The sequence below is a fragment of the Anomalospiza imberbis genome, chromosome 6 (genome assembly GCF_031753505.1).
Source record: "Anomalospiza imberbis isolate Cuckoo-Finch-1a 21T00152 chromosome 6, ASM3175350v1, whole genome shotgun sequence".
NCBI classification, from domain to species: Eukaryota; Metazoa; Chordata; class Aves; order Passeriformes; family Viduidae; genus Anomalospiza; species Anomalospiza imberbis.
The window spans coordinates 16,284,399-16,307,448 of NC_089686.1; the positions used below are offsets into that span (position 1 = coordinate 16,284,399).

Here is a 23,050-nt window from a genome sequence, read left to right on the forward strand (position 1 = left end):
ATCTTGCTTTTTTTTTTTTTTTTTTTTTTTGAGAGTAAAATTTTTGTTTTCCATTCAGCCCCCTAAGTAAATGAAGTATTAACTTGTGAGTCAGTAAATTGCTGGTTGGATTAAAGGCATTAATTGGCTTTGTGATACAACCAACATATCTGTAGGTAACACTGATTGGGAAGATTGTATAAACAGTAATACACAGAAGTCTAGGAAAGCTACAATTGTGATCAGGAAATTAAGGGTCTGGAATGCAGCAGTAGGTGAAAAGGTAACCGAACACAGGGTCATCTGGTGGAAGATGATCAATAGAAGGCAGTGATATCAAGAGCAGTGTAGCATTAGGCAGTTTCTGGCAGTGTTACTAAGACTTCTCATTCCATAACAGAGAGCAAATGGTACTTCAGAATGTTCTGTTGAGAATGGCTCCAACCTACTGACATTAGGTGTAAGTATTTTACTACCAGATAAATGCAGACAAGTTTATGGAAATTTCAGTATAGAGCAGCATCAAGTTGGGGTGATTATTGAGGCTGACTTTAATTAAAAGAGTAAAATGTATTTTAAAACTTAGGATGACAGTAATTGGAACTGTAAATGACAGAAGTAAAAGTTTGTATGGTGGGTGGTACAAGAGAATGATTATTGCTGAATAGGGTATAATTTGCTGAAAGGAAGGAAAATTACTTTCAGACTGAACATAATAAAGCCCTTTATAGCACTGCAGTGTATCAGGTTATACAAGAACACACTAGGTATGTTTTAGTGGAGGAATAGTACAAAATGTAACAGTAGAATCATTTAAAAGCTGCCTGGAAAAATGTAGCAAGAAAGAGTCTCACACAAGTTGGGGGTGCAATAGATATTGTCAGGTGTGGTTTGCTGTGCTTTTGAGTCCTTTGATATATCTCCAGCTTCCAGTGTGAACAGAGGCACAAAAGAAATCAGCATGCTTTATCTAACTCTGCAGAGAAAAGCTCATAGTATGGCTAAGAGCCTCCACCCATTAAACAGCATTTATTGTCACTGTGGCTGAGCAACGCAAAGCTGCGATAGCTTGAACGAGTAGCCTGACATCCCCTTTCCAAAGGAGGAATCTTGGAGCAGTGCAGAGTCTGTTTGCCAGACTGCCACTCCTTAATCCTGGAGCAGGAACCAGGCCAGGGAGAGGAGATGTGATCCGAAAGCCATAGCATGCTACTAATTTCCTGCTATTGCAAACCCTGTGGGGAATCCCGAACCCAGCATAGGCTGGAGCAGCCTTGGATCATGCTCCTGTTCTTCAGAGGTAGACTGCAGCAATATATACAACACTCATTGCCAGCAATTCACTAAGCACTGCATCTGGAGCTTTATTTCAGAAGCAGATTGAAATTATTTTAATTAAAAGCAGGGCTGACTTTGTGATGGAATAGCCCAGACTTGTGCATTGACAGCTATCAGTTGATTTCATGCACTCATGACTGTAGCATGCCAACTTCAGAAAGGAGGTGCTTTTCCACACTAAATCAGTGCTGTTTGAAGATTCAGTTCTGTAAAACCCGGATTGTGTTTTTCAGGTGGTACATTGCATTCTGGGACAAAGTTTTTTCCCGTTAACATTTTCAAGAGGCTTAACTAGTCATAGATGAAAAGTGGAATAAGAGAACTTTACAGAGTTGTACATAGAGAACTTTACATGGCTGCACATAAGACTTCAAACACTGCCCATGAGCTTACCTGAAAGAAATAAAAAATTTATCTCCCTGTTTCTCAGGCAATAAGCCCACATATAGATTTGAATCCAGAGAACTATGGCATAGGTGTGTCCTACACAGACTAGAGAATACCTCTAAAGATAATGAGTGGCTGACAATTTGCAGTATATCTATTAATGGCCCAGCAGATCACATGCATTCTGGAGCTGGTAAGTGATGTTCATCGTCTAGATACAAAATACTATCATATTCTGCTCCATAAAAATCACAAGCTGACATCTTGGGACAGCTTGGGCCATGAAACTGTTTCAGAAATACATGATCCATCCATGGTTCATTCCCTTTGACCTGGGGAGGGACATGAAATGCTAAACTAAACATTGTCTGCAGTATCTGATTGGAGATGATTAGAAAGACTATGAATTGTTGAATGCTAATCATGCTAAGAATTTGCTAGGCCCTCTTCTGTCCTGGAGACTGTGCCTTCTAAAATGGAGCTGCTCCCTTGCATGACTCACTATGACCTGAGACCTTGTGGTGATGAGGGTTAATAAAAGAATGTACTATGATAAAGAAAATAATGTAAATTAACTTTACTGTACCGCAGGCCCACATGATGGAAAATGCACTGGGATGTACCTTCTAGAGAGTAAAAGCAGGAGTTTGCTCCAGGAAAAATCACAGAGATTAAATGTTCCTGCTGGTTGGGAACATTGTCTCTTCTGTTTGTTTTTTTATTTTTTTTTCATTTTTTTAATTACCCAAAGAGAACAGAGAGGTTTTTTTCAGGCCAGGCAACTTGAAAATAAACCGTTTGGCTTTGGAATGCTCAGTGGGAACGTGTCTTTCTGAGCTTCCACGGATAATGTGAGAGCTGGTGGGACTGCCTGCAACACTGGCCACGTGGCCAGTCCTGTCAGCTTGTATCACTAGTCAGGAATTTCTGAGTTCTGGTATAAGGAAGGTAGGCTTTCCTTGGAGATCCTGGGACAAATGGGTGCAGGTCTGAATGTGTGAGTAGTGCAGTCTGGTTCTGTGTTTGTTCAGCATCCAATGAAATGGTTCACCGACCTCAACAGTTGCTACTAAATTAAGCAAAGCTTCACATTTTAATTATTTTCTCTTAACTACCTCCAGGGGAGAATTCAAAGTGCAGTCAATTTCTGTTGCCTTCATAGGCACCCAATTTTCCCAATCATTATGATTTCCTGGCATAAAAAAGACCTGGGCACACTGAAGACATGCAGCAAAGGACCGCTGTGGTGGTTAGAGGGTGGTGGCACATGTCATACAAGGAGAGGTTGAGAGAACTGGATTTAACCTGCCTTCAGAACATAAGACTTATGAGGGAATTGTACTGCTTGATGCCTTCCACTGTTTAATGTGAGTGTGTAGAGAAGATGAAGCCAGATCCATCTCAGACATGCATGTGGACAGGAATGGGCAAAAGATGCAACTTGGGAAATTCTTATTAGCTATCAGGAGAAATGTTATCACAGTGAAGGTGGTCAAACACTGGAACAGGGGTTCAAAAACTTTGTAGCTAAAGGTTGTACCCTTGAAGAATTTCAAACTTCAACTGGAAAAGGCCCTGAGCAGCCTGACTGAATTGTCCCTGCTTTGAGTGGAGGCTGAGACCAGATGACTTACAAAAGCCAACTTCAACATGCCTTGTGCCATGGTTCTGAAACTGCAGTGACTGAAGTGCAGTAGCCTGTGTCTGATACTGGTTCAAGTCTTTAATATATTGAAGGTTGCCATAAAATTAAAGTGATATTCTCTTTGTCACATGGATTATGAGTTTTAGCACTGATTTTAAAGTGCTGTAAGGTCTTTGAATGGAGTGGGGTGCTTTAATATTTGCTTTGGAGGTTCTGTAGAGCCGACCAGTTAAGTGTGACTCAAAACTCACATCATGACCCCAGGGTCTGCAGTGAGAATTAGAGGTCCTTTTTAAGAAGGGAGACCTTCAGATCTCTGCCCATGGCAGCAATTCCTGCCAGCTGCTCCAGAAGCTGTCATGATTGACTAAAGAGAGTGTTATGCTTGGCGCTAAGGGCATTGGGGACCTTATCAGGGGAGAAAATTGTTTTTCATATTTCATCTCAGTTTCAAGTCCATCCATGTGTCAGCATGTTTTATAACAGTCTCAAAAGTGCCACAAAGCTAAGGTAATTCTTGTATAAATGTTAGGACCTTTTGGGCTCTTTTATAAGCAAAGAATGGGTAGTGGAATAAAGCCAGTGGAGAAGAAAAATCTCTGCAAATACTGGCTTCCAGACTCAGACAGCTGTGTCCTCATTACTCTTAATAGCAAAGAGCTATGAATGTTGGGCAACATTCCCCCCTGAGTGTATACATGGCAAGCCATCTATTTATTTATTTCAGTGGCGGTGATCATTGGAAAATGCCTATAAGCCCTGCTCAAATAACTGGCTTTAGCTCAGATTTGGCATTCACTGCTTTATAATGCTTGAACCACATTTTCTTGCAATGTTCCAAAAATTGCCGCCAGCCAACTGAGTTGCAAACTGTCCTGGATAAATGAAAACTGTGTGGATATGGGAGGTTTACTTTGTTCCAATTAGTGTGTGATGTGGATGTCTACTGGCAGTTTTCCTGCTCTCCTTACTCTCAGTTCATGGCTCCCTGGAAAAAGAGGTGTTTCATCTCAGAGGACTTTTTGACTCTCTCCCTCTCTCTCTTTCTCTCAGTAATCCCTTTCAGTTACCTGTAGGGCCTAAATTAAGTCAGAAAATTTCTAGATTTGGGAAATTCTGGTACAGCAAGATCTCAAAGGAGATGTGCTGAGCCTTTAGAGGCAGAAAGTTGTGTTTTGCTTAACCCCAAAACCTGCCAGTTTTGAGCAGGATCATGACCCGGTTCTAGAAGGTTGCAAAACTCCCAAGCAGGACAAGAGGTGAGGCTGAAACTGCATCAAAGAAAATTTCTAATAAAAGTTACCTAACATTTGCAGGAGTCCTGTCCCCCAGCTGTCAATCAATAAATCAGTTGAGATAAGGGCAGATCTTCTTCTTCTGTATTGATCCTGGCATAAAACAGAAGTCTTGATCTGAATGGTCTAGACTGAATTTTCTCTCCATGAAACTGAAGATTCATTTCACTGAAAATCTGAGTAAAAAATCCTACATTTCTGGTAATTGTTTCTACTTCACTATAGGAATTTCCAGACACACATTCTGCAAGCCAGGCTCTTTTCCCTGGTTTAATGGCTATGTTAAGGGAGTAAGGTGTTAGCCTCTTGGAGAAAGTCAAAGTGCCCGTTATATCTGTGTTTGTTTCAAGTGACATGAGGCAATCTGCAGCCATGCCACCTCCAGCTGGTGCCTCCTTGCATCAGCTCAAGCCAAGTGGTTTTGAATCCAGTCCTTTACTGAATGAGATGCTGGTGATTATTGCTGAAGCTTTTGTGAGAGATCAGTTAGTGACAAATCCCATACAAGGGATCTCTATCATGATATCCCATGACAGAGATCTCTTGTTGTCTTCTTTTCATATATATTGAAGATTTCAAGTTATCTTGTCAGAGTGACTACAGCATTCATACTGAATTTTCTCTACGGGTATGTATATATTTCTCACCTAGAATCTCACTTGTTTTTTCAGTTCTTTGCATAACACACTTGACGTTGCACATCTAAAGTGGCTGAATTTTAGTGGAAGAAGTAGTCCTTCCAATAAAAGTTTCTGTTATAACCTGCAGGAGGATATTTGTATCCCATTGTTTTCACTGTGGCTTTAATTTCTGGATCCATTTTGATAAATTTCTTCTGCCATATTAAAAGTCAGACTGTTCTCTTCTTTACTAGTTATTGTAGTTTATTCACAGTCCCAGACCTCTCTAGCTTGCCAAAACACTTGGAAAAGGAGCTCTTAATGACTCAGTTAAAATGTACGGTCAAGAAGTTCACTTATTAGAGGAAATGTAAACTGACCACCAATTGGCTAAACCAGCTGGCTGGACTATTTGTGCTTGAGATTTCTCAAAGCTCCCCAGGGAACTAAAGTGGGAATAGCAGTTCTCTGCTTTTAGTTCTCTCATGTTCTGTATCCTAACAGAAAAGTCTTTGAAAAATTTTGTTGGAGGAGAAGCCAATGGCATTTGACCGACATGTTTAAAAGCTTTATAAATAATGCTTTAAACACCTATATTTTTGATATATTCTTTCTTTTGGGGTCTTTTTAAACTAAGCCATAGTAATGCAGAGAAAATGTACACTTCAGCCATAGAAAACTCACTTCTTCACTATTAATAGTTACACTCATCTTCTGTAAAATTTTATAAGCCTTCTCTAGAGATTCTTGCCTGAGATATTTCATCTCATGCAGCAAACTGATGATTGTAAGGATCTCTTTTCTTATTTCTGAGCATGCATTTCCTGGCTCTGACTGTACATTTTTTGTTTCCATTGCAATATAAAGTGCTACTTAGATAACCTCCCAGCAGCTGGGAGTATTCTCAATAAAAGCTCACTGGCTCCTCTTACTACTCTACCAGCAGATCACATGTGGTCATACAAAACAGGTAATTTTGAGAAACCACAATAATACTTCATTTATTCAGCTGAAAAATATATTTCCTGATGATGAAGATAAAACCATGTTGAGCAAAATCTTCTTTGTACCTTCTAATTCAGCAGGTTCAGTGTCATCAGTGGAATGGCAATGTGTCTACCACACTTCCTCAGGGCACTTGGGTCACTCTTGTTCTGCTATACTGCAGCTATCTGACATAGAATAAGTGCAGCAGAGAAATAGCTGAGATTTCCAAATCACATGCACTGATCATGCATGTGCAGAACCTGCAGCAGGAAATAATGAATCAAGAGAGTACAGTTATGTTCCAGCCCATGGAGTTTCCGTCTTTAAGCAAAGCTCTTGGTTGAAATTAGTAGCTTGTCTTATTTTTGATCCCAGAATCAGCATACTGACTGTGCATTTGTGCAAAAGCTCTCATGGGACACCAGGAGTAGTCCACACAAGTGGCTGTGATCTTGTACCAACAGAGAGCCCTGGGAATTGGTGGGAGTGAGGATCTGTGGTCATGCAGGTGGTGCCAAGTGTATGAACCACACACAAGTCTCTTCTGAGCAGAGGGGGGAGAGGCTGCTGGCCCTTTAGTCCCCTTGCTATGCACTTCTTTGCATGGCTGTCCTGTAAATCTCAGCCACAAAAGCAGGACTAGAACTGTGTTCAAAGAGCAAAGTCCTTCACAGTTTAGCTGTTGTTTATCATCTTTGAGTAATGTGAAAAGTGTGCTCGCTAAGGAAAGGCTCAGATAGCTGGCAGGAGACCTAGAACCTGTGACACATGTTGAGCAATTTTCATACCAGGCAGAGGGAGCAGAATTACAGATTCATGCCTCTCACTTACTTAGCATCCATTTCCAGACTGACCCTCTGTGTGAAAAAAACCACTTTAATCCTTGTTAAGTCATCAGCCAATAACCTAATGCATATGGGATGCAGATAGAAAATTAATTCAGCAATCAATGGCCAGCCCTCAGACAGTGAAATATGCAATTAAACAGGTGTTTAGGGAGTTGATCTTGGATTGTGTCCAAGCTCAGCGGGGTCAGTTGTCCTTGGAAAATACACTGACCCCACACAGCAGCAGTTTGAATTTGGCTTCAGTCTGCACTTTAGGAATGTGGCTTTGTTATTTCTTCCCTTTTCTTATCAAATGTAATTATCTTGAGAAAAAAAAAGTTTTGAGAAAACATGTGATTTCACTGAGTAAAAATCTACTACTGAGGAAATTATTTTTCAGTGTCCAAATAAGGAGTGGGGGAGAAGTTTGGGGAAAGTGCTCTGTTCCAAGTAATCTTGGACCTGATACCCATGTTACTGAGCTCGGATGTTTAGTCCTGGCCTGCAATTATGCCTATAAAAAACAGACATCCAATCTTTGTATTATTTTAAAATGGAGCCCTGAGGGTTATAAATGACTGAATGAGCTTTAGTGTTTGAGCAGACAGAGATTCTGGAATGAACTGTCAGCTTTGAGCCTCTCTTCCAGATCATTGCATCTTAAGAGCCAGGTTAGCTCCTGGGGTTGTGACAGTAAAACAGTGGGACAAAAAGACAGACAGAATAAAATAACGACATAGGGCCCCAAAATCACCCACACCTCCTTGTAAAAGGGGGAAGAAGATTTTCCACGGTAAACTTTTTCCAGTCTGCAAGACCTGTGCTCTCGCAACTGTCAAATTAATCTTCAGTATTAGTGTGTTGAACCCCATGGTGCTAGTGTCTCTCAAATAATCATGATGGCAAAAGCATACCCACTTTTGTCAATGGCTGACCAAAAGAAGGAAACGCAGCCTTAGCTACTACTGTGACCCACAGAAATTTGTGGCATGATTATCAGAATTCATTACTTAAGAAAGGAAGTCATGCATGCTAAATATGTTCCAAAGAGAACAAAATGTAACAGTCCATCTGCGAAACAGCACACATTGCCAAAAGCATATTGTCTTGGAAATTTGCTGTCCACGTTGGCTTCCCCCTTCATCACAGAGTCCAAGCAAAATTTCACTTCTAATTGTCATGGTCTCCAAGAGCATGGTTCTAGCTCAGAGATGATAAGCCCACATCCTTCCATGACAGCTCTCTGCTAGTGCTGTTATTCCATTGTCAGCCAGCTGGGAAAGGAGCTGCCATGGCAGAGTGGGACGGTCACGGTGCCCCAAGCACAGACCACACCTCTGGGGGGATGAGCACAACCACAGATCCCACCACTCAACACCAGTGGATGCACTGAAGGACAATAGCCTCCCTTGTTCCTGTTGGGCAGGTGCAAATCATCTCCTTGGGATGGGACTCCCCCGGTAAACTTTCCACTCTGTCATGTGGCATTTAACCACGTGCCCATAAGTACTAGGAGTATTTTTTATCCTTTAAAAATAGCTTTTTGTCAAGAAAATATTTTCTTACCTGAAGGGCTCCGAAAAGTCTCTAACTGATGAGTTGATCTTAAGGACTTTGTTTCCTTCTGTATTCTTTAGTGCATGAAGTCCTGTTCATGCACAATCCTCTGTTTTTCTGAGCAGAAGAAAGGCAGTGTCTTTGCTTACCAAGTTTTTGAACAACACCTTCCAGAGGGCAGGTGCTCCCAGTTCCTAAACACCTCTGCTCCTTCTCCTGTTTTCTGCTGGCTTCTTTTCCTGGCTATCCACCTTGTAAAGTTACTTAGATTGCTGAAAAAATCTACTACTTCCTGCATGACCACATCCTCTAAGCTGCAGTTTAATCCTCTTGAGGCTCTTTGATTCTATTAATTGTCTGTGGTAATAACTTAGATTCTTCCTCTTTTACTTGGTTCATTCTTCATAAAGAAGCAATCACTCTGTGTGTACTGAAAGGAAGGTGGCTGGCATGCCCAACATATTTAGGCTGATGAATTAACATCTTCTAGCACAAAAAATGTTATTAACATTTTCTATGTTTTCTACATATTTCTGAAGTTACTAAAAGCATTAGAGGTACAATTTCTCTCACTAAAAATCAGTTTTATTGATTAAAGTACAAATAAAAAATAAAAAGTGCATATGCATACATTAAAATATTTGCAATGGAAAGCTAATTTGGAAGAACTTTTCAAATTCCTATCCCCATTTTCAGTACTTTCACTGGCCCAGTTAGATTTCCTAATGGCCTAGGAAATGTAAAATGAGGTAAGGCAAACAGAAAATCTCAGGTATGATGGTTATGGATATAGACAAAAATAACTAAACATTGAAAGGTGTTAAATTATTCAGTGAGTACTTTAAGACACCGCTTTGACCACATACTGTATTTTTGTGACCCAGGACACAGAACCTTACCCATCAAATGGTGTTTTGAAGAGACAGTTTTTCACTACAACTAGTCTGAAAGAATAAATACTGTTGAGGTATAAGACCCTAAAATACAGGAGCAATCTTTAGCATCCTAGTTTTTTCATATGTAATTTCACAGCAATACTCACAGTCCCATCTGTAAGGGTAAGAAGAGGTGTGAAAGCCAGATAATTATTTCAATTTGCCACTGACTACATCAATAATTCTCTTTCTGCTTCAGTAACTACTGGAAACTTTGAGGTTCCATCCACCATCTAGCATATGTTTTATTATGTTTTTCAGGTGCTTAATCACAAGCACTAAAGCATGTGTCTTGCTTTTATTTTGAATTTGTCTTCTACACACTGAATTACATCTCATTGTCTTTTGCTTTAGCTTTAGTGACCATCTCCAGGTAAGAACATAGTTTCCATGAAGATGCTTACAGATCACAGGCAAATATACCTTGAAACTTTTCTTAAATAGATTACTAAATGAAACATTATCTTGCTCTAAGATAAATTTCTGTGGCTTGGAATAACTTTTTGGAATCTCTTGGTATCTCTTTGCAATATAATTTTTTGAAGTGCTGACACCAAAAATGCATTTCAGTAATTATTGCACTAATGCAAGGTGCAGTGGTAAGAATAATTTCCTGTGTCTACTCAGTGTTCTCATGGTAATGCTTGTCTTTTCAGCAACATGATGTCAGGAAAAGTTCATGTTCAAGTGATTATCTGTAACAACCTCAGAGGGTTTTTTTGACCTACATTTTTTACTCTTGATATATGACCCTGCATTTGTCTGTCTTGAAAAGCACTTTCAAATGTGCCTACCATACCTAGTGAAATACTTTCAAATAAGACTTCACATTTTAGTTCTTTACTGCACCAGCACCGGTGATCCTCTGCATTTTATCACAAATGTGATAAAGGAGTAAGCCAAAACCAGATCCTCAGAATTCTACATTTATGATTCTCTCTTGAGATTATTGAACTCTTAGTCTTAGTATCTTTGGCTGGAAAAGTACTGAATATATCTGGCCTTAATTCAAAGGGTTAGAGTGTTGGTTTTCCTTTTATGCTGTGATTTCTTGCAGTATTATTAATACAAATAAGAGTGGTCTCAGTCCTGCATTCTTGGTGAACATCAGTCAGTGAGAACATGAATATGCATTAGTGAGATGTAGTGCTGTGCTGCAGTTTCACATCTCGGTTTCCTTTCTATATTAATATGTTGCCCCATTTTTTGTGTATGGATGGCTTTTTAATTATTTCTTTTTTCTTTAATTTATGAGCCCTGAATTGAAAAATATCATTCATTGTTCTATGATGTGGCTAAATTCTAAAGAATCCACTAATATCTATTAATATTAGCTTTTACAGATAATAAAACACAAAGCCAGTAATTTGCATGCTAAACACCATTAGTTCTTGTATTTATTTTGACATTGTAAATTATATCTATCCAGTCACCAGGCATCCTGCCATCCATTAAAAATACAATCTGTACCAATAAAAACAAAGCATCAGCACATCACATCCTACAAAAGGCAGGCAGCCAGCCAGAAATTTAAAAAAAAAACTTTCTCCTCCCTTGCAATCCCCAAATGAAATCCCATTGCCCCAGCCACCTCACCTCTTGTCAAAATGTCAAGTAAAGACAACATCACACCCCAGAGCTGCTAAACCAAACCACCACAGCCATAATTTTTTAAGGCAAGCACACTGATCTAAGAGAGAGGGATGTGGTTAATTTTGGAGTGTTCAGGCTTCGGCTCTTGCAGCACGTTTCCTTACAAACGGATATGGAGATGCCATCTACCTACTCTCTCCTTCTGTCAGAGATCTTTAAATCTCATGGCTTGGAGCCACGAGGCTCTGTTCATTGTAGGTGGTATTTCTTAGGAGGCAGAGAGCAGTGGTCTGGACGGGCCATGTGGTTGCTCTCAGTGTTCATCTGGGAAGTAACAAAGTAAATCGTTCCCACTTCAAGTCAGATTGTAATTTATCTGGAGTTCTGCCCGAACTTCTGCCTTTGGAATTAGCTGTGGGAGCAGTAATGTGAATACAGCAACTGGAAAGATGGATAAGAGAAGTGAATACAACAACTGGAAGAATGGGTGAGAGAATATAGATGACCACTAATTTAATAGCACACAGCAGGATTCTCAAGTGCTGAAACAACTAGAACCAGCTTTGGCCAAGCATTCCTTGGCAAGAGAAGTTTTGAACAATGATCCATCTATCCTGCTTTGGTTCTCTAGTGTGCTTACAAAGTGCTGAACAACTGCTCTCTCAAAGGAGTCACCCAGAGTGACAAGTCATTTGGAAAAATCTGAACTTATTCAAAATTATTAGGTATGACAACCTTTAACATCATCACTTTTTTCATATGTAATTTCACAGCAACTCTCACAGTCCTGTCTGTCAGGATAAGAGGTGTGAAAACCAGATAACACTTTTAATTTGCCAGAGACTACATCAATAATTCTCTTCCTGCTTCAGCTACTACTGGAATCTTTGAGGTTCCATGCAACACTAGGGTAGAACAACAGCATTCTGAGTACCACAGAATTTAGCTGAAAGAAACTTTGGTGCTTCCGAGGTCCTCTAGTAGAACATAATGCTTTCAGAATGATGGTTAATATTTTATTTTAGATCTCACTAGCCAATGTAGAGTCTGCATAAAATTTCTGAAAAAGTGATATCTTGAAATGTTCATATAAGAGGGGCAGGTTGGACATGAGAGACTACAAGACAGAAAGGTTTATCACCTGCTCCTGTTTCTGTTTTGTTAAATGGTCACAGGCTTGTCTTTTAATTCCTTAATCTTGAATTTCCTTGTTAAAATCCAGGTGCACTGAAATTTATCACCAAGTGGGATACTGCAGGGTTTTATAGTCCAGTTTGATTTGTATTAGAATTGGAAGGTATCAATTAAAAATAGACTCACTGTGAACAGGTTTTGTACATAAGAGGGCAAGCCCTGTCCTGAACAGTTTTAGGTGCTAAACAGTGAGGGAGACTGGACTATGGCAGAGATAATGGATTTTTATGGATTTTGTAATCCCTGCTTTTCAAATAGGAAGCAGGGTGATGGAAGATGAAAAGCAAGGAAGAGTTCCCAAAAGATAAATTCTCAGCCCATGAGCTACAGTGTGGTTAGTGTATCTGTGCTGGCTCCTTGTCCTGCACAGTAACCACCAGGTACTTTATCTTCACTGAGGACAGATCTAATTTGTATTTCCTTCTCACGGTAATTCTTCTTTGTTGCCACATACTGAGTCATCTAGCCAAAATCATGAGGTATCCCTTAACAGTAGCTATTATTAAAGACTAGACTTGTTTGGATGCAGGTAAGATTTTCTAGGGATCTTGGTGATGAAAGATACTAAAAGCAGGTTTGGTATAATGAAAACCATCCTTGGATTATCAGTGATGGATGACAGCATCTGATGCTTTCATGACACTGAAGCTGAGATCATCAAATATCACAATTTGTTAACATCTTGAATGAAGGGCAGTGGGGTTTCTAGGGTTTCTTGCTAGCATGCTCTCATTTAATAACTCTTCTGCTCTCCAGCTGATTAGACTTTACTGTTTACACCTGTTGGTTGCATAAAACTTCTTTAGTGAAGTCACTAAAGTACTGTTCAGTGCAAAATGTCAGGGGTCAAGGTGTTCTGCATAGACAACTTCTGCATCATCAGGTTTTCTGGCAGAAACTCCACAGGAGGCCTCCATTGTAAAAAATGTCACATTCAAATGGAAATATGCTTCCAAACACCACCACAAAAGGTGAAGACTGGGACTAAGCAAATAAATCTGCTTGCTATAAAGCAAATGGAAGAGGATCAGCATCTTACTTCTCTGGAGTGGAGCTCAAGCAACAGCTACAAGGATGACTTGGGAACAAAACTAATCCCACAGCCACCTGTTGCTTTAAGTGAAAGACACTGCACCCCTGCAAAAAAATGCCCCACAGAAGAGTGGAGGATCTGTTTTCAAACTGTCTTGCTATCATATGTGGTGAGACCATGATCCTCATTTTGTTTTCACTTTTTTTCACCAATTAAAATTACTGGAAGAAGGGAACATGGAAAATGTAAATCTCCTTTTTAAGCTTAGCGCAGACTAGAAAAAGTAGAATTGGCCAGATCCCAAGGTACCACTCCTAAAACAATAAGCAAGCATGACAAATAGAAAGCTTTTACATTTAGAAAACATTAATGTCATTGTTATTAAATTTATGGTTAGATAAAATCTCTGTTCAGATACTACCAATTATGTGTGATATGCTATGAAGGGAGGATCAAAATTTTTTAGCTCCATCGCAGAAGCAATAGCTGAACTGAGCAACATATTTATGAACCTATATAGTCTAGACTTGTTATCTTACCCTTTTCCCACTTCCCCCACCATTTTGCCAGTCTTCATCTGGCCAACAAATACATGGGAACCGATTTCTGACAGAGTTAATTAACTCTAATTGTGCCCCTCTTGTTATCTTACCAGCTTTGACTCACCATAAATTGCTCTGGTAGAGATGTTGGCAAGATAAGAACTCTAGAGTCCCTCCATATAATATTTATGTATTTATTTATATATCTGAACATGTTAGACATGCTGCTGTGGTAGACTGGATCAGTTATTTCAGGCTCTGCTTGCTGCCTTCCTGCCCTCTGCTGCCTGCTCCAGCCCAGGGCATTGGTGAGACACTTTCAGTCATGACCTAACAAAGTCTGGGTTAATAAGAATCAGGGGAGGATCAAGGGAGTAGCATTGCTAGGATGACATAGTGCTTGAGCAAAGGCCAGTGCATAGTATGCTGGAATGAAAAATAGTTTAGGTATCAATAAATAAAACATAGAAATTTAGGTTGGCTGGAAAAATGACACAATTTATCTTTTGGCATTTCCATTTCTGACATCTAGAGGCAAACCTGACGCCTGAAACATCAGGAAAGATACTGAGCAAGGCGTGATTCAAAATGAAATTCTGACTCTGAAAGGCATTTTTAATCAGTTAGGTTCCAGGGTCCTGGCTTATATAATTGTAAGCATGCTATTCACCTCCTTTGCAAAAAAAAAAAAAAAAAAAAAAAAGGGGGGGGGAAAAAGCCCACAACAAAAACACCCTAAGGGATTGCAATAAAAACCCAAATACATTAAACCCAATAAAGACAGGGTGGGGGAGAGGTGGAAATTAAAAGAAAATAGTATTATTGTCAGGAAATTGATTCCAGGGAACTATACATTTTTTGGCCAGGTAAAGGTTGATTTTTGGTTGAACTTTCTGTCTGAAAAATTACTGTGAGATGGTCTGCATTGGTTGGGGTAGGAAGTTGTTTTTCTATGTCTCTGAGTTGCGTTTGTACATCTCTCGAACTCCCCTTCATCTCTTACTTTCCAATGGGGTTGCACAACCCTTTCAGCAGCCTCTCCCTAGGACTGAGCACTGCCCTATAGAATGGAAATCCCAGCTCAGTGACAGAGCAAATGTGGAAATCACAAAAAGTTCGAGACAGTGAGAGACTTTCCTTGAGGAGAAAAACTGAAACACTGGGTCACCTGCAAAACTGAGAGATTTGATGTGCATCCTCAGTTCTCACTGCCCTCAGACATTTATTATTGTGAATTTTCCTTCAGGTTATAGTCATTCTCCCTACTCCTCCAAACTCTAATTCCTTGCACAGAGGCAGTGTACACACTGTACAATATGAAAAATCTTCTGCTGCTGTTATTTCTAACATTTTCCTTCTGTATTTCTGTGTTGCAGATGTGGATGAATGCGCTTCAGATTCTCACCAGTGTAACCCCACCCAGATCTGCATAAATACTGAAGGGGGCTATACCTGTTCATGCACTGAAGGCTACTGGCTGTTAGAAGGCCAGTGTTTAGGTAAAATCTTCAATTGCTACAGTATCTGAGTATCTGCGTGTGTGTACCTGTGACTCCATGAATTAATGTCACTAAGCACTTTTGCCAAGTACACGGTTAAACCTTCAGCTATGTGGAAACTGTCTTTTGTCTCTGTAAGTGCCAGTGAGGTGTTTGGCAGAGAGACTCCCTCACGAAACAAAACTGTAGATGTAAATGCCATATGACTAGCATCATAATAGTGTCATAACTGGGCTTTTCATATTCCCAGTCTGAAGGATTCCCTTTCATGTAAGATCAATTGCAAGCATGTGTGCATAAAGATTTTTGCCCAGACTTGTGCTTTCCTTACTGTGACAGTATGGACCTGAAGGGATCCACATTTGATACCAAGAAATGGGAATGACAGTAAGTCCTAAGTCAACCAATTCTTTTGTTTGGGGGTGAGAAAAAATTACCTCTGAACTGGGTGCCATTTCACAATCTTCCATGCAGTTTTATTTCAATTTTATTATTTTCCTTGCAGCAATGTCCTGTTCATCCTTTTAGCTCAGTCCTGTTGAAAAAATATCACTCAAAAAACAGCACAGGAAAACAAACCTTCCATTTCTCCTCTCCTCCAGCTCTTTCCCCTCACTTGACATGCTCATGGGATGATGATGTAGTCGTTAATTTTAGGTATACAGGTAGGACCTAGGAATCAGCATACAACTTTTTTAAAAGAAAATTTACCCATTATTAGTTTTTTCCCTGCAGTGCAGGCTCTTTGATGCCAGCTCTGCAGAGATGGACCATCCTGTCACACCTCCACTGGAAGGAGAATGGGCTTTCCCTGCCCATTCGTCCCTGGAGCATCTCCAGTTACTTTCCAGCTTTCTCCTCCCAAGTACCAATTCCGTGAATTCATGGCTGCTTTCCTAACTACTGCTGACAGCTGCTGTGCAATTCACCTGGCAGGCACCAGGCTGAGCCCTGTCCAAGCTGGGGTCTGTGCAGCCATAGCCACTTCAGGGAGTCACTGTCTTGTAGTTCCCCTGGGATAAGAAGTCTCCAAGGTCCCTGCTCCTTAATCTATGATAAATCAACTTCTCAAAGTTTGTGCTGGGGAATGTACAGCAATATGTGATAGGGTGGTGATGAGGGAGGGAAGGAAGGCAGATCCTGCTCTGCATCACCCCTTCTGTTACCCATTTACTTCTCCCAGTTACAGACCAAGTGAAAGGATTGTATGCAGCATTCAGGATTTGAACACAAATCTAAAAGACTCTTCTTCTTGATGGTTATAGCAGAGAACTGAAATGGCTGCATTGATGAATTGATTTGAGTACCCGCTTATGCTATCTAATATAAGGAATAACATCAGAATATTGCCCTATTTAAGTAATCATGGGGTGGATTATTGTAAGGCAATGTGGAAAAGGAAAAGCAAATTGTGTTTAGAATTACTATATTTTCCCCTAAATTTCAAACAAGTCTCAGCTTTCCATACTTTATCCTGGCTTTGGAGAAGTGATTTTTGCTGCCATAAAACAGAAAAGCAATACTTACTGTAATCAGAGGGCCAGGTTGGGGTTTAGATACACATTTTTTCGGTGCACTGTTAGTAGTGCAGTGGAATTCAGTGGAATTACCAATTACTGTTAGTAAATCACCATTACAAAAACCTACATACCTATCTGTTGCAATTATCCTGTAAAGTTTACACAGAGAAAGAAGCCAGTGCAGCAGTATCCACATGACCCACCCACAAGAGAAGCAGCCCTGCAGAAATCCTTATCCTCAAAATGTAGCACTCTTGAGATAACAGTCCTGAAAAAGACAAAGCATGTACTTAATGTAATGCATTCTGTCAGTGAATGAAGTATTCATTTACCTAAAACCCATGTTATTTTTGCAGGATTTGGTGAAGCCTGCTGCTAGTGTACTCATCACCACTGACCTGGCCTTTAGGTTATCTTGCTGACTGCATATAAAATACTGGGTTTTCTATTGCATAAATTTAGCTTCAAAGCTTTAACACAGCCATTTAAAAAATCTCCATAAATCAAAAGCCAGTTTATACCAAAGGAAATGTTAAGGCTTTGAAAGGACAGCTATTCCAGGTGTTTCATTTTAGTTTTTAGTTCTGAGGCAAAAATATTTTAGCAGTTACCGTCTTACATGTCTTAGAGCATTTTCTTGTGCTCATAGCACTCAGTTGCCTGAATTGCCAATGCTGCAATTCAGCCCAAACTGCTATTTTGGCATTAAATTAACTGTCTATATAGTTTGTAATTTGTCAGTTAAAAATACATATTAAAAGAGAATGTGACTATTTGGAAAAATACATTTGAAAAATATCCTCACTCAAAAAAGAAGCCTGTAGTAACAAACACTGCTATTCCAGTGAGCAGCTTTGGTATATGTGGAGGCAAAGAAGGTTTTTATTTCGATTCTGCCAAATTTTCACTGCAATGTTGGCTGTGGTTCTGCTGGCAGCCCGTGCCAGCTGTCAGGTATCCTTTGAGGGAGCTGCTTAAAGGAACAAACTGGGCTGCCTGATTTAAACTGAAGGTTACAGCAATGCCAATCAATTCATCAGACACACTGGTAGATGCCAGAAGTGGATAAAACCACATCGCCACATTCTACTGGGGAGAGGTATATTTTAACTCTAACTGCATGTCTGAATGCCTGGAGGTTTGGCTGTGACATGCATGACCAGTGTGCTGGGGTATTTCTGTGTTATCAGTACTGTTGGCTCAGTGTGCTTGCTGCTTTGTATCTCATGAGAAAATGCAGACCACTCCACTTTCCATCCTTGCCACCCACAGACATAGACGAATGTCGCTACGGCTACTGCCAGCAGCTGTGTGCCAACGTGCCCGGCTCCTACTCCTGCACGTGCAACCCAGGCTTCACCCTCAACGACGATGGGAGATCGTGCCAAGGTATGAGTATGGTAAACCACGGCTGAAATCTATGGTCCCCCCTCAGCCACACCCTTAAAACTTGCTTGGTTTTTACAACACAAGTAACCTTCCCAGCATTGCTTTTGAAAATGTTGACGGGTTTGTCAGACAGACATTTCTGTAGTTTCACAGTACCTTGAAGGGGTTCAGGTGCAACATGACTGGTGTATCAGGGGAAATATGCACAGAGGCCCAAACCTCAATTCACTCAATTCAGTGGAATTACCAAGTGTTCAGACACTGAATTTATTATTAAAATCTGAGGTTGTCTGACCCAACTGAGACAGGAAACCTTTGTCAGATCAGTAAATCAGAGTCTCCTGAGATCCAGACTGGAGTCCTAAGCATTAGACCACCTTTTGCTGTGATATGCTACCTCAAAGTCAACACAACTTCTCCACAGTCTCCCTAGCAAAGCAGAGAGCATCTTCCCACATGCTGCAGGAGAAGGTCTGTGCTCATGATGCCCAGAAGTTGTTAATGTCCTGCAAGGAAAAAAATATTGCTTTTGTTTTACCCTGAGGTTTCCATAAGGGCCCCTCATCATTGCATTATCTTTCTCAGGAAAATCCTGATGCATTTTTTCTCAGATCTGTTATGATAATATTGGTTCAACAGTTTTCAAATTGCAGGATAAGGAGAGAAACATTTGTAAAAAAAATTTCATTCCCATCTTCCATGTTATTTTTTTTATTGAAGTCATTCCCAAAATGCTTCACTTCCACACATGTTGTGTTTCCAGCATGCTATTCCCAGGCATCAACCTGAATCCAAATAAACAACACTGACTTGGTTATATTTTTTCACAACAAATCATTCTGACTGCACAGCTAATCTCTTTGAAATGCTCTGCAGAAAAAATGAAAATGGAGTTTGGGGAGAAGTCACTGATGAATTTGGCATTGGTTTCCCATAGATGTGAATGAATGTACAAGTGAAAACCCTTGCACTCAGACCTGTGTCAACACATATGGCTCTTTTCTCTGCCGCTGTGAACCTGGCTATGAACTGGAAGCTGATGGAGTTAACTGCAGTGGTAACTCTCTTATTTACTGTTTTGCTTTCTTTAATTCTATTATATTTACTTTTTCAAAGGCATTGTTTTTACAAACTTTTTTAAAAGGTTTTTTCCTTGGTCCATGGTAGCATCAGGATAGCTGCAACTCATATGATCTTCTTTCCAGCTAAAGCACTCAGCAAATACCCAGGAAAGCTCCGTGGAGGAGGGCCACAAATGGTTTTAAAGAAATAAGCTAAATATTCAAAAGCTCCAAGGTAACAGCAAAACATAAGGAAGCACTTTGTAATGCTGAACAGGAAGCTTTATTAGAGCAAGTAGAGATAGTCTGAGGACATTCTTCCATGATTAAAGAAATAGTTTATATAAAGCACTTTTCCATTTGTCTGTTGAATGCATGTATTTCCCTTGCTCTTAACGACTGCTCACTTCTGCCTGAAAAATTCCCCAGTTTCCCCTGTATGGCTCTGGCTTCACTTTAAAAACAATATATGATTTCTTAGTACAGTTATTGCTGACCTGTTCAGCACACAGCAGAATAAGTTGTGCTTATGTCTCTGTAATTTTTCCTCTTTGGTTTTTGTTTTTATTTTATTATTTTATTTTAATTGAAGGCAAAACTTATTTCTTTGCTTATTATACCATCAGCCTGATAAAATTAGAAAATTCAGCCAATATTTCTTGGAAGGAAAGATGCACTGGAAAATATTTGAGTTTTAATTTACAGTAAACAGATGTAATATGCTGTTTCTGAGACAGAAGACATGTGAGATGCAGTGTACATGATTAGTGTTTCCCAAGATATTTTTCTTGCAAATCTCCTTGTTATAAGGGGAAGAACAAATATTAAATATCTAAAGGGTCTTAAGAATTAAACACCTAACTTAGTGTTCTGCGTTCTGATGGATTTTCTTCTTCTAAGTTAGACTCCTGAATGTTTTTTATGTGTTCACCTCCTGAGCTACCTGGGGGTCTGAACCAGGTAAGTTCATTGCAATGTCCAATAAGGTGATTCTTGAGCCTCATCCATGTCTGAGAGCTAAGCCAGCAAAAGGGTCTTTCCATCATCTAGATATAGACTAGAAAATCTTTGCCTGACAATCTTGTGCAAAAAATGTTTGACAAAGCAGGTCAAGTTTCTCTGAATGAGTTTCTTCCACTTCACAGCAATCACTCGACATCTGAGGCTCACAAAGGGAATGCCTGGTTACGACACTCTTAAGAGACACCCAGGGTTCAGATTTACTTCAACAGGAGTGGGGTTAGTCCATGGCCTAGCAGCCAACTTACCTTGAAGTTGGGAGGCATTCTTGCCCCAATTCAAGGAGAGAGGCAGAGATTTCAACCTGGCTTTCCCAGCATCATCATTATTTTCTAATCACAGAGGTCTTCCAAGTGCATTAGATGTGCTCTGAAATTACAACCACCCTGCTGTCGGCGCACAGTCAGCCGGGAGAATGCCAGGAGTGTTTAGGAACACTGTGGGCTCAACAGCAGGAATGTAGGACCCTCGGGGCTCTATGTCCCTCAGCACCTGACAGCAGCCAAACACCAATATGCTGGAGGTCTGGGCTAGGATGCCAGAGGGTGGCTGATATCTCAGCCATTTATGGAGTCAGCCCTCAGTCCATGTAGTTCCAGGAAGGTGTTTGTTTTGGTGAACTCACTGGGGACAAACTCACACAGTAACAGGACTGTGTAGGTGTAGAGTTCCTTTCATCTCCCTTTTGAGAAGCTGATTTCAGCCCTAAAGCCATTTGGATATATTTGGACTTCAAATACTTTCCAATCCATCTGCACAAAACACCAGAAGTGGATAAATGGACCAAGCCCAATTTAGAAGAAAGGGAAATTCAGTCTGAAGAGTAAAAGTGATTTTCCTGGGAGAGTCAAAATGTCAGAGCTGGGAATAAGAACTTGGGAGTTCCTGGCTGGGGTTCTGGCCTTTGTTTCTTTCTTCCCCTGACCAGGGAAATAAGGAAATGATTAGTGGCAGCCTCCCTCGGCCTAGTGCCTTTGCATGTGTTTTTCCCTCAGTCAGCCATGCCTCCATGTGCACCTCTGAAGTTTGTCTTTCTCACTTGAGCACAGCTCTGCAGAACACAATGACTGGTCAGTTCATGGGTGCAAGGGGGAAAGAGCACAGTTTCTGCTTTCAATCAGATATTTGACAGACTGCCTAGCTTCCTGGGTGTCTGGGAGAGGGCTGGACCTTCCACTGTGTCTGATCCATGCTGGGATGTGCTCTTGTAGTCTTGCTGGAATGACTTGGAAGTAACTGACTAGAAGCTAAAAAACATGAAACAGACAGGGCTGGCTGCAGGAGTTCTGCTGGAACCCATGCAACCCTGGGAATGTGAAGCTTGCTCTCCAAAAGAAGGGAAAAAATAAAATAAAATAAAACTACTGCCAAGTCTTTCCTTTTAAATTACAGTTGCAGCTTTGTTGTCAGAGTATCTCTATCTCTGACGTAAAACAGAAATGAAAACATGGCCAACTGGTGACAGGTATTAGAAAAGAAAAATAAATAATTAAAAGCCATACATTGTGTTCAGCAGCAGCTGTGGTTTCCTTAGGAAAAAAAGTGTTCAATGAAGAACTTGTATAGCATTTTGTCAGGTTGCTGCAGAGCTCTAGGGAGCTGGAGAGTGCCAGCCTCTAGCTGAGGTAATGTGCAGGTAGGCTGGGTGGCCACCTGCCTGCAGGACTGCTCTTCTGACAGTAATGCCAAAGGCACTAAACTTTGGTTTTTGTGTTACTGCTGCAGACATGGACGAATGCAGCTTCTCAGAGTTCCTCTGCCAGCACGAATGTGTGAACGGGCCTGGTTCTTACTACTGTACCTGTCCTTCGGGCTATAACTTGCTTGACGACAGTAGAAGCTGCCAAGGTAACGTTTCTGCACTGATTAAAACCCATGGGCACTAGAAAGTAGATCCTGTGTCTAGAAAGATTTTCAAGAATTGAGATGCTTGTTCTTGGCCTTGCACAGTGAAATACTCATAGGGGCCAATTATGCAATTCTGGCAAGAATGTCATCATGTGAGTATTCCTGCTGAGGTGAATTGGTGTGTTGTTTTAAGTAAGACCTTATTGGCTAGGAAACAGCTACACAGGAAAGACCTCAAATGCTCTCCCCCTTGCTGTACATCTCTACTTTTCCCGTTCTCTAAGGTCGAAGAGTTTGAGCAGCCAATTCCTTTCCTTTTTTTTTTTCTTTTTGCAGCATTTAGCATGTGGGAGCACTCTAATTAGCAGAAGTGAATGGAGTAAAAACTGATCTTAAAAGAGAGGACAGTTATAAGAAGACCATCTCTCACAGTGCAAGAGTTTTATGAATTTTGGGGTAATTCTTTGAGATGGAAACCAGCTTGTAGGAGTGGTATCTTGTACATATTTCCCTGCTTTAGCCATTCTCTCATTCCTTGTATTTTAGATATCAATGAATGTGAAATCAGAAACTTCACCTGCACTTCACAGCAAACATGTTTCAATATCCCAGGAGAATATAAATGTTTAGACCCAGTACGATGTGAGGAGCCTTATCTCCAGATTAATGAGAAGTGAGTAACATACCCACAGCCAAAAAAGCAAATTCTATCTGTGAAAGTTGTATCCAAGGTAAACCAAAGAAGCTGCAATTTTACACTGCAGCCATGAAGTCTGTCTAA

At 40.4% G+C, this 23,050-nt stretch overlaps 1 protein-coding gene across 4 annotated transcripts in view; it reads left to right on the forward strand.

The window, feature by feature from the left end:
- The window catches only part of FBLN5 (fibulin 5), a 56,125-nt gene that overhangs the window by 27,428 nt on the left and 5,647 nt on the right, over positions 1–23,050 (forward strand). For all 4 annotated transcript variants that reach the window (XM_068192593.1, XM_068192591.1, XM_068192592.1 and 1 more), the window contains 5 exons: positions 15,309–15,431; positions 18,224–18,340; positions 19,278–19,397; positions 22,147–22,269; positions 22,816–22,942. In XM_068192593.1, the coding sequence (XP_068048694.1) occupies positions 15,309–15,431; positions 18,224–18,340; positions 19,278–19,397; positions 22,147–22,269; positions 22,816–22,942 (610 nt within the window). The remainder of the gene's footprint in view (positions 1–15,308; positions 15,432–18,223; positions 18,341–19,277; positions 19,398–22,146; positions 22,270–22,815; positions 22,943–23,050) is intronic.